At 34.9% G+C, this 11,931-nt stretch overlaps 1 protein-coding gene across 4 annotated transcripts in view; it reads left to right on the top strand.

Annotated features, from left to right (window-relative positions):
- Nucleotides 1–11,728, top strand: part of UCHL5 (ubiquitin C-terminal hydrolase L5) — a 40,172-nt gene extending 28,444 nt beyond the window's left edge. For 2 of the 4 annotated variants that reach the window (XM_042926410.1, XM_042926412.1), the window contains exons 8-11: nucleotides 1,856–1,958; nucleotides 3,072–3,185; nucleotides 5,940–6,038; nucleotides 11,476–11,728. In XM_042926410.1, the coding sequence (XP_042782344.1) occupies nucleotides 1,856–1,958; nucleotides 3,072–3,185; nucleotides 5,940–6,038; nucleotides 11,476–11,520 (361 nt within the window). In that variant the 3' untranslated portion in view covers nucleotides 11,521–11,728. The remainder of the gene's footprint in view (nucleotides 1–1,855; nucleotides 1,959–3,071; nucleotides 3,186–5,939; nucleotides 6,039–11,475) is intronic. The other 2 variants (XM_042926411.1, XM_042926413.1) reach the window with 1 other exon arrangement.
- Nucleotides 11,729–11,931: the final 203 nt, after the last annotated feature.

The following is an 11,931-nucleotide window of genomic DNA, read 5'->3' on the forward strand; positions in this document are numbered from 1 at the left end:
AAGCTGGTTTATATGGGCACTGCTCTGGCAGGGTATATCAGGGATGCTACCTCATTACTGCAGGTGGGAGTAGAAATTCAGGTTCCTCACTGTCCCTCCATTGATACCTAAGGTGGGAGGGTTTCCTTGTTATTCTAGGCAGGGATGGGAGTTCTGGCCCCTAAAAGAGTATCTGCTGATACCACCCTGGCTGGGTTTGCCTTGTTACTGCTTGCTATGTGGCTTCACTGTCGCTAAAGTGGGGGAGGCTTCTTCACCACGGTATGGTAGTGACTTCCCACTTGGCTTCCCATTTGGTCTCCTCTGGACACTGCACATAGGTGTCATTACACCCACAGGGATGAAAGTCCCATCTCCCTGCTCAGCCTTTGCTGTAGATAGGGTTGGGGCCACAGTTTTTCCACTGTGCTTAGCTCTGGTAGAGTGGTTATTGTCTAAAGGTTTTCTGTCTCATGAATTGCCCCTTTCCGATTTGGATAAGAAAGAGCAGACTTTTTTTGGTACTTCTTTTTGGTCTGTGCCTGTTGGCATTTCTTGGTTGCTGGCTTCTTCTCCAAGTCTAGGATATACGAAGGCAAATGAGATAACTCAAGGAGTGTACCACTGTGTCATTTTTGGGTCCTGGTTCCCTAGCTTGCCTGCCTTCTCTCCACCTTTCAGAATTTTCATTTTTCCTTGCCTTTAAAAAAAAAAAAAAAAAAAAAAATATATATATATATATGTATATATACGTATATATATGTATATATATGTATACATATATACATGTATATATTACATCTAGTATTTTAGTTTGTTATTTTCTTAGTGGGAGGAATAGGGAAATGGAAGTTCCATAGCAGTTTTATAAACAACATTTGTACGTAGTTCAAAGCACTATAGGTTATATTGGGCTATGTGCTTTCCAGTGGATAGAATTTTGTATGAGAAAATGTTAGAGGTGAATAATGTAAAGACAGGCTTACATTTTCTATATACATCTTGAATAAGCACCATTCATGTAATATTGGCAGTAATTTTTCTACTGTCAATCCCTATCATCAACAAGCTTATATCATTGTGATACTCTGGTATCAGAGTAGCGAAAATAGCATTCGGAAGTTTTACAACAGGATATAATCACATTAATAAAATACATAAATATTTCACAACTTATTTATAATGAAATATAAAGTATAAAGTGAAATTTAAAAATATATTAATTAAAAATAGCAACTATATAATGATTTAGAAAAAAGTGTAAGTTAGGAATGTGGTTAATTACCATAAAAATGCCAGTATAATTAATCTAACAAATGTGAGGTCTTAGTTTAGTTATTTTTTTTTTTTTTAATTTTTTTTTTTTTTTTCAACGTTTTTTATTTATTTTTGGGACAGAGAGAGACAGAGCATGAACGGGGGAGGGGCAGAGAGAGAGGGAGACACAGAATCGGAAACAGGCTCCAGGCTCCGAGCCATCAGCCCAGAGCCTGACGCGGGGCTCGAACTCACGGACCGCGAGATCGTGACCTGGCTGAAGTCGGACGCTTAACCGACTGCGCCACCCAGGCGCCCCTTAGTTTAGTTATTTTTTTCTGAGGTCAGAACATTTAAAAGTTTGTGATTAAATTTAGCTAGGTGTTTTTTGTTGTTGGTTTTTTGTTTTTTTTTTTTTGTTGTTGTTTTTTTTTGTTTTTTTTTTACTGCAGTTGTACCCTTTCATATATGAAAGCCTTTTTTAAATGTCTATTTTCATTGTTAGCCGTTGATAGATTTGTGTTTATCCTAGAGAGCCATAGGGTAATCACAATAGATTATTTTAATTGTAATAGTGTTACAATTCTTTATTACATTATAAACTTTAACTTTTTTGTAGGTACAGTGAAGGTGAAATTCGATTTAACTTAATGGCCATTGTGTCTGACAGAAAAATGATATATGAACAGAAGATAGCAGAGTTACAAAGACAACTTGCTGAGGTTTGTGGCCATGTTTAAAATTTTTTTTTTTTTTGTTAAGCATTTATTTATTTTTGAGGGAGAGACAGAGCATGAGTGGGGGAGGGGCAGAGAGAGGGGGAGACAGAATCTGAAGCAGACTCCAGGCTCTGAGCTGTCAGCACAGAGGCTGATGCGGGGCTTGAACCCACGAACCATGAGATCATGACCTAAGCCGAAGTTGGAGGCTTAACCAACTGAGCCACCCAGGCACCCCTTTTGGCCATGTTTTTAAGTGCAAAGTTCTAGTTTAGTTATTTTAGGGAAAGTATTCTTTATCTTTCTTTCTTGCTCTACTTCCTTTGTTCTCTCTCTCTCTCTGTCTCTCTCTCTTTCCCTCCCTCCCTACCTCCTTCTCTTTCCTCATTCCTTCCTTCCTGATTTAATCAAGTGTCCCGAGTGGTGATTAAGAGAATACACTATGGAGTCAGGTTGCCTAGATTCAGCTCCTGGCTTTGTCACTTAATGGATGCATGAATTGGAATATTTCTTTGTGCTTCAGTTTCTTAAGGTCAAATGAAAATAGTATTTACCTTATAAGGCTGTTGTGAGGATTAAATGAGATGATATATGTAAGCCACTTAAAACAAATATTAAATGGATATAAGTATTAGCAATTAACTAATTTCATTATATAATTAAGCAAGTTAGAATATATTTCTCAAAGAATTACTTGGGTACATTTAGATACATGTAATCTTTACTAGCCTATATGATTGATTATCTTTCTGTAGTAAATATGATTGGAGAAGATAATTAGTAATAGTACCTTTTTTACATTCTTTGATCCCATATTCTTAAGAACATATTTAAGCATATTTATTTTATAGCTGAACAAAAGATTATAGCAACACAGCATATTGCAGTATAGATTGTTTTTAGTTAAAAATGCATATGTGTTATTGTAGAACATAGAAATATGGATGGTACTACTTAGGGCTTTTGTCCTTTAATATTGCAGTTAGTAGGCTGGAATTCTGTCACCAATATTAAGAGTAAAATTTGGAAATAATTGTACTATGTATATAATTTTAAAATATTTTGGACTCAAGCCTCAATCATTAGGGTATGGTGTTTCTTTTTCTTTACCCTAAGGAGGAACCCATGGATACAGATCAGGGTAATAATATGTTAAGTGCTATTCAGTCAGAGGTTGCCAAAAATCAGATGCTTATTGAAGAAGAAGTACAGAAACTAAAAAGATATAAGGTATGTTTTCCTTTTATTTGTTCCTTTATTGTTTTAATATAGAGTAGTATATTTTAACATGAAAGTATATTGAATACTTGATTGTTTTCCCCCATCAATTACTAGTTTTCAGAATAATTAGTTGATTCCGTGGCACCCCACAAAGGTAACTAGTGAGATTTCTTTCTTTTTAATTTTTTTTTTGAAGTGTTGTTATGAACAGATTTTTTAACTGAATTGATGCTTCAGTTCACTGCAGTTATGGATGATCAGATTATTTCATCTTTGGCCATTAGAATCAACTTCAGGCCGTCTCCTAAGTTCTTTTGATGGGATTCTCGTCATCTCTGATAGTTTCCTTGCTTTCTAGCATGACTAGATGTTTCAGAATCACCTTGTAGATCTCCTGCTTCAGACTTGGATTAGCCATTTTTTCAAGAAGCTCTGTGTCCTATTGTTGGGAAATGGTATTTAGAAACCACTCTTTGGGTACACAGTGATACCAATTGGTCATTATGTCTAGGCCTTTTCAGAGCTAAGAAATACATTTTTGTTTGCTGCTTGTTTTAGTTTGAAGAGAAAATATAATGTGAATTCAGTATTCAAATTTAGAATTAAAGGACTTGGGGTGCCTGGTTTGCCCAGCTGGTAGAGCATGGGACTCTTGATCTCAGGGTCATGAGTTCAAGACCCATGTTGCATGTGGAGCCTACTTAAAAAAAAAGAAAGAATTAAGTGGCTTTATACTTGAAATTAACTATTTGCATCTTCTCTCTCTCTCTTTTTTAAATGCTTATTTTGAGAGAGAGAAAGAGAGAGAGAGAGAGAGAGAGAGAGAGAGAGAAAGCATGTGACTACATACATGAGTAAGGGAGGGGCAGAGAGAGAATCCCAAGCAGGCTCCGTGCTATCAGCGCAGAGCCCTATGTGGGGCTCCATCCCGTGAATCCTGAGATCATGACCTGAGCCGAAATCAAGACTCGGGTGCTCAACTGACTGAGCCACCCAGGCACCTCACATTTCTTCTCTTAAGCTGAAAATCTTGATTCCTAACAATATTAACGTAATTACTTATTTGCTTTATGCTGTATATATATATAGTATATTCATGTATAAGCAAATAATTATTTGCCTTATGCTATATATATATAACATGTACATATATTTATAAGTATATATAAGTGTATATATATAAAGGTACAGAAACAGCAATAGTAGTAAGTAGCATTAATAACAACTGAAAAGTTTTTTCTTAGGATATATCCCATTTTGGATATATAATTAAATTACTGTGTTTTTAAAGTTATTTCAGAAAATTTTTTCTTGGTGTGATTCTATCACCAATTTGGTACACAGTTGGGTTCATTTGTTTTATTTTCCTTTTTAGTTTTTTAGGCTGTTAAAATTTTTTTGATTTAATTTTAATTATGGCAAACATTTATGTAATTGAAAGGCAAATATAAAGCAATGTGATCTTTAATAATGTCATTCTCCTTCATTTGCAATCTGATAAGCTTTTTTCAGAGACAGTAAAAAGTGTGAAGGGAGCTCTGAATTTTGCATGAGTTTGGAAATGATAGTTATATTATTTCTCATGTGTATCATAGTAGGAAAAGCATTGGTTTTCATTTGAATCTCACTTTGAAGGCAAGGATTGTCTTTTTTAAAATTTTTAATTGATCATCACAGTGTTAGCATAGTGCTTTGCATCATATTTAACAGTCTACAAATAACTGTTAAATAAAATAAATGAACCTGGAACTAGTAAGATTTCTTTAGTTGGAAGTAGGGCCTGGCTCGAGTATTCCAGGCAGGAAAAAGGTGGGCCAAGTTCATAGAGACAGGGAGGTAAGGAATAAAAGCTTGAATGTTTATCTTCCATTTTATGTGGTACACAAAATAACTACCCACCACTTATGCATTCTTATGCAGGGTTATTCCATAATTAACCAAGTTTTAATATTAGCCTAAAGTAAAACACACACTTGGTTTTCAGAATCTCTACCTGCTACACTGTTGGAGAATGTTTTGTTCCAAAAGGTAAAATGATTCTCCTACTGATATAAAATGAGCATATGTTAAGATTTTATTAAATTCATTATTTAATTTGAGGAACCCGTAAGATGTCACAGCTAGTTCAAGTGAGAAGTCAAGAAGCTCAAGTTTATCTGAAGGAATATTGAAATGAATTTACTAAAGATGGAAACTTTTCTCTACGGGAGAAGGGAAATAAATTGCTAGACAGAATATTTAATAGCTTAATGGCAGTGAAAAACTCGAATTGGGTAACTTGGGAGAGGTGTCCTAGACAATGCATAGTTTTCCTTTGAAGTACAGGTCTTTCCCTATAGTCCACCCTATTTTGATTAAAAGTAATTCAGAGAAAAATTATTCTTGATCACAGAATAAAGCTGCTTTCATTAGGCTTTCCTGATTATTTGCATAGTTATAGTAGCAAATCGCAAGTTAATTTACCACGTGGGCCTTAAGTTTGCTTTCATAAGTTAAGTTTTCATAAATAATTTTAGACTTTTAAAAGCCTCAGCTATTTGCTAAGCCAAGGGTGGGAAACCATAACCCAAGAAACTCCTCGTATTTTTTATTGTATTAGTCTTTATTCTCAGTGGGGATATAATCTCATTATTTCTAATATTTTTTGTCATGAGAATGGAAGATTTTTTTCCCATTTCTATTGAGTAGGATGCAAAAATTACAATATTAGGAACTTAGTAGAAATGTAAAGTTAGTGTGTTTTGATATTTGTTTTACTTTCAGATTGAAAATATCAGAAGGAAGCATAATTATCTGCCTTTCATTATGGAATTATTAAAGACTTTAGCAGAACACCAGCAGTTAATACCACTAGTAGAAAAGGTAAGTTACTGGTGAATACTTATTAGATTTAGATTCCCCCAAAACAGTGTTGTGTTGTTTGTTTGTTTGTTTGTTTTTTTTTTTTTTTGGCTTGAGTAGAGGTGAAATTTGTTGAAGCATTTTTATTTTATTTTTTTGGCTTTCTCCTATTGTTTTATATTCTAGCTAAGCATTAATTCAACCTGATATTGTAAAATAAAAATAAGGAATTGCCCTACTGCTTTAGCCTTCCAGAATCCTTAGTGTTACGAACTCAGAATGTACCTAATATATTAGAATAAAATTTAAAACATTTCCTTTCTTTAAGCTGAAAGCAACATTTTAAAAAATATATATATTTTTTAATGTTTATTTATTTTTGAGAGAGAAAGACAGCATGTGAGCAGGCGAGGGACAGAGAGAGAGGGAGACACAGAATCTGAAGCAGGCTCCAGGCTCTGAGCTTGTCAGCAGAGCCTGACTCAGGGCTTGAACTCATGAACTGCAAGGTCATGACCTGAGCTGAAGTTGGACGCTTAACTGACTGAGCCACCCAGGTGCCTCTGAAAGCAAATTTTTAATGTTAATAATTGAGATAATAGATTCTTTGTTCTTTAGTTTAAGAAAAATTTGAATTATCGATGAATTTAAAACTGGAATGGACATTGAAGGGGGAAAAAATAACCATAGCCTAGACTAAGAAATGGGTTTTTTGTATTCATTCCTAAGCTAGTATTCTTTCCGCTGAAGAAAAACTAACAAAGGTTTGTGAAAAATTCTGATTTCTAAGATTTTTATCTTCAGAACAAGGCACTTAAATATTTATTGAATAAATGCAATGCAATTAAATTGTTTTTAAGTTTATACTGTAAATCAGTGTTTCTAAAAGTGACCATCACTGGATACTCTTTAAAATACATGTTACCTGGCCCCTCCCCAGATATTCTGATATAGGGGAAGAAATCTTTAATTAGAGTTACCCCAAGTGACTCTAATGCAGCTTGTTTGTGTACCACGTTTTGAGAAACACTTTGAGAAGACAGTACTAGGCAAATAACATTTTGGATCATTAACTTAAGAGCAGAGCACATGGTAGGTATGTGTTTCTTATTAATTTTAAAGTATGAAGCAAAGAGGGGCGCCTGAGTGGCTCAAGTGGGTTGAACGTCCAACTTCGGCTCAGGTCATGATCTCACGGTTTGTGAGTTCGAGCCGCGCATCAGGCTCTGTGCTGACAGCTCAGAGCCTGGAGCCTGTTTCAGATTCTGTGTCTCCTTCTCTCTGCCCCTTCCCCGCTCATGCTGTATCTCTCTCTGTCTCTCAAAAATGAATAAACGTTAAAAAAAAAAAAAATTGAAGTATGAAGCAAAGATACATTTCAACCCAGCTTTTTTATATCATCATAAATTTTAAATTTTAAATGATACGAAGTGAAAGTTATGGTTTTTGTGTATACCTTATTACCCAGATCCTGAAACGTGTGCTTCTGCTTTTAGCACTAAGTACACAAATTATTGCAGAAAACTGCTAAGTCTTCCCCTTTTTAAAAAAATGTTTATTGGGGTGCCTGGGTGGCTCGGTCGGTGAAGCGTCCGACTTCGGCTCAGATCATGATCTCACGGTCCGTGGGTTCGAGCCCCGCGTCGGGCTCTGTGCTGACCGCTCAGAGCCTGGAGCCTGTTTCGGATTCTGTGTCTCCCTCTCTCTCTGCCCCTCCTCTGTTCATGCTATGTCTCTCTCTGTCTCAAAAATAAATAAACGTTAAAAAATAAAAATTAAAAAAAAATGTTTATTTATTTATTTTGAGAGAGAGAGAGGGAGAGGGAATCCCAAGCAGGCTCTGCACTGTCAGCACAGAGCCCATTTCGGGGCTCAATCTCAGGAACCGTGAGTTCATGATCTGAGCCAAAATCAAGAGTCGGATACTTAATCGACTGAGCCACCACCCAGGGCACCCTCAATCTTCTCTTTTCCATATAGGTTTTCTATTCATGTATCCCAGGGTATTAAAGCTATAAAAGTGTAAGATGGGAAACTGATTTTTAGATTTTCAGATTAACAATTAGGATTCTGTGAGTCTCTGAAGTACCTCCATAGTGTGTTCTTTGCATGCAACACTATGAAATATTTCACTATTAAAAATATTAAAATATTAATATGTAGGCTGTTATGTTAAACATGTTACATCAGATTCTAAATATACATAAATGTTATTAAAGGCCAGACAAATGTTTATTAGGGAAATTTAATATGTATGTATTTTGCTTCAAAACTGATCTGTGAATAAACTTTTTGGTGCAAATTAGGAAAACGACCATTCTTGTTTGATTTTAATGACCGTATATCCCCAGAGTTTTTTGAAAGCGTAGTTGGAACAGCTTTTCAGCTTTTCCATTGGAACTGTAATTTCTGAGTTGACGTTAGTTTGGACACAGGGTGGCAGCATGAGCGTCTGGTGTTGGTGGAACACCAGCTCAGTGTGTTCTTGTGTTTGCATCTGTTTTTTTGAGGGGGTAGTTATTGATCTTCTACCTCTTGCCTCTTTCTTCCAACTGTTTTTTGATTAATAATATTGCATAAGCAATATTGAGGTTACATTTATTCTTCGTGTATATGCAATATCTGTTATCCCCTAAGGGATTCCCCTAAAGGAATATATCCTTTAAGGAGTATCTCCTAAAGGAATTCAGATGCATTACTTGATAAAAATTTTTGAAATTTTAAAATCATTCATCATTTATCTAGTTGCAGCTTTATTCCTGGACCTCTCTTAAAGTCTAGAGATGTCTTCCCTCTTAAGCAATTCATGATATAGTTGGGGCAAGGAATAAACAACTATAGTATCGTGTTGAATAGAATTGTTCTGATAGGTGCCAGAATAAATTCATGCTGAAGATCAGGGGGGAGCACAGCGGGGCTCCTAAATAGCTATGCCCCTTGAAGTTTCACATCCACAAAATTTTAAATCTGTAGTTAGAATCAAATGCTTATTGTCTACCAATAAGTCCGCTTCCTTAAGCACAAATATATTTTGTTCATCTTATTTTGAAAAAAGGAGTTATTGTATCATATTGAATATCACTTTCTGCTAATGTTACAAATGAAAGAATAAAGATGAGATTTTATAATTATATACGAGGGCTTTAATAGTGATAAATGCTTAATGGTAATACTTCTAAGAAAAATTACATGTAGAATTCAGAAATGGATAAGTTGAAGTTAACTAAGAAATTAGTAAGTTGAAATGCTCCTCCCCTCCCCCCCCCCCCCAAACCCCCATGCCAAGGGAAAGTAGAATAAAGGAACAAAGCATAAAAGGGGTAGAAGGAACCAAACAGGAAAGATGAGACTACTCTCGGCAGTGATGCTGAATGCCAAACCTGTCCAGGATCAGATCTCAGAGTAACTGAGACAGTTGCTTATAGCCTGTGATGGCATGAAAGTGTTTGGGTTTGGAAATCTTTTTGTTTTACAGAATAATAAAGAAAAGATCAAGACTTTGTTCCAAGGGCATATGGCTATAATGAATTAGGTTAAGGTCTTGGCTTATAAGCACTTTTGTTACATAAGGCTTCTACTCTTATCTGAGGCGTTGAATATACATTACATAAACACTGCTCAGGATGTAACCTAAAAATACATAGTTATAAAACTTACTTAACTTCTTCTTAATTTTATCTGAATTATATATTTTAATAATTATATGGACACGCTCTGCATTATGTCTTTGCTCATTTAATTATGTTATAAAGTTTATGTCATAAAGTATAAATTTATTTTTGTTAATCCAACTAAACATTCTATATATTCAGGGGTCAATAAGGAAAAAATATGTATTTTAATTTCAAATTATATCTGAAGTTGAATTGTATTTTCATTATTTGGAAACAGAATTTCTATTGTAAAAATTGTATACATATCAAATTACAAGTTATGCTTGTTAACTAAAAATGTTCATGCAAGCAGTTTTATTTTACATTTTATTTATTTTTGAGAGAGCACAAGTCGGGGAGAGGCAGAGAGAGAGGGAGACATAGAATCTGAAGCAGGGTCCAGGCTCTGAGCTGTCAGCACAGAGCCTGATGTGGAGCTTGAACTCAGAAACCGTGAGATCATGACCTGACCTGAAGTCGGACACTTAACTGACAGAGCCACCCAGGCACCCCAGCAGTTTTATTTTATATGATACACATAACATATTTCCTCTTAATATTCTAAGTCATAGCACTCTATTTTATCATAATAAAATACACTATTTGTATAATAATTATACTACCTAATGCATTATAATTTTTTTAAATGCTTATTTATTTTTGAGAGAGAGAGAGAGAGAGAAACAGTGTGAGTGGGGGAGGGGTAGAGAGAGAGGGAGACACAGAATTTGAAGCAGGCTCCAGACTCTGAGCTGTCAGCACAGAGCCCCGTTGTGGGGCTCAAACTCATAAACTGTGTGAGATCATGACCTGAACCCAAGTCGGACACTTAACCTATTGAGCCACAAGGGCACCCCTACCTAATGAATTATAAAAAAGATTGTAATTGTCCTAATTACCCTATTTTTTAATCTAAGGACTTTTTTTCTTAGTTGTATAATAGCAAAACTCTATTTGTTCCTTTCTGATTCAAGTGGCATAGTGGAAAGAATATTATATTCTAGTACTCTGAATTATTCTCAAAGTATCATTTGAGGACCAGCAGAATTGGTATCATATGAGAATTTGTTAGAAACTTAGAACCTCAGTTATTTTTTTGAATCAGTTTGTATTATAATAGGGACCCCAGGTTATTGGTATGTACATTGAAAAGCACTGCTGTAGAACAGGTGTCTTTGACCTCTCGAGGTTTTATTTTCTTCTAGCTGTGTGACTTAGGTCAAGTTTGTTATCTGTAAGCTCTGTCTTCTTCATCTGCTGAAAATAAAATAGAATTACTGGGTTCAAGCTATCTAATTGTTATGAGGATAAATGAAGTAAAGTGTGAGAGCATTTTTTGGGTTGTATAAATAAAGTTTATCAATACTACAGATACATAATCCTTTAGTGAGATGTTAAACTCATTTGTTCGAATATGCAGAAACTAATGTAAGATTTTTCTTTTACTCAATTTGAATGAGAAATGGACACATATGTAAATATATTGTTTTGAAATATTTATGAATGAGTATGATTTTATGGAATTAGTAATTATGTATTTTTAGATCATTATAATAATACATTTTAACTTCAGATAGGAAAGAACTACAAACCAAACATGATCCTTTTTTACTGAGGGTAAAGCATAACTATAATTTGTCCGCAGTAGTTTGTTGTAAGTCTCGAGTTATGAAAGATAATGCTCTAGAAATCTTAAAAACGATGCGTTTCAATCTTTTTAACTTAAGGATACCCTCTTACACAAATTTTAATGTGACCTAAAATGGACTTGTAAGATTTTATAGAATACAATCTTTAACTTCTAGGCAAAAGAAAAACAGAATGCAAAGAAAGCGCAGGAAACCAAATGAAGAAGATGCTTTGGGATGTGTCCACATTTCTGCTTCTGCACTTATTTTCATGGAAACCATTAAGTATAAAGAACTTTGAGCAACATCCTAATTGACTCAGTGCACGTTTGGCATAGTACCAGTCTGTCTTGTCTTTAATGCATGGATTCCTTCCCTACCTGCATCATGTGCATGTGGTGCATATTAAATAAAAGTGATGTTGAGAGTGCTTGCCCAAATCCCATTATTTGACATTGGATCTGAGAACTTCTGTTGGTTCTCTGGATGTATACTATCACAATGAACCTAGAAATTGCACAAATGATATTCTCTACCTGTAATTGTTAAAATTAATCTTAGTTCAGTTACAAGCTTAAAATTTATGAATGTCAGATCTTGATTAAACTGGATCTCTTGTTTTCCCTTCATCAT

This window comes from Panthera leo, chromosome F3, assembly GCF_018350215.1.
Source record: "Panthera leo isolate Ple1 chromosome F3, P.leo_Ple1_pat1.1, whole genome shotgun sequence".
Taxonomy (NCBI): Eukaryota; Metazoa; Chordata; class Mammalia; order Carnivora; family Felidae; genus Panthera; species Panthera leo.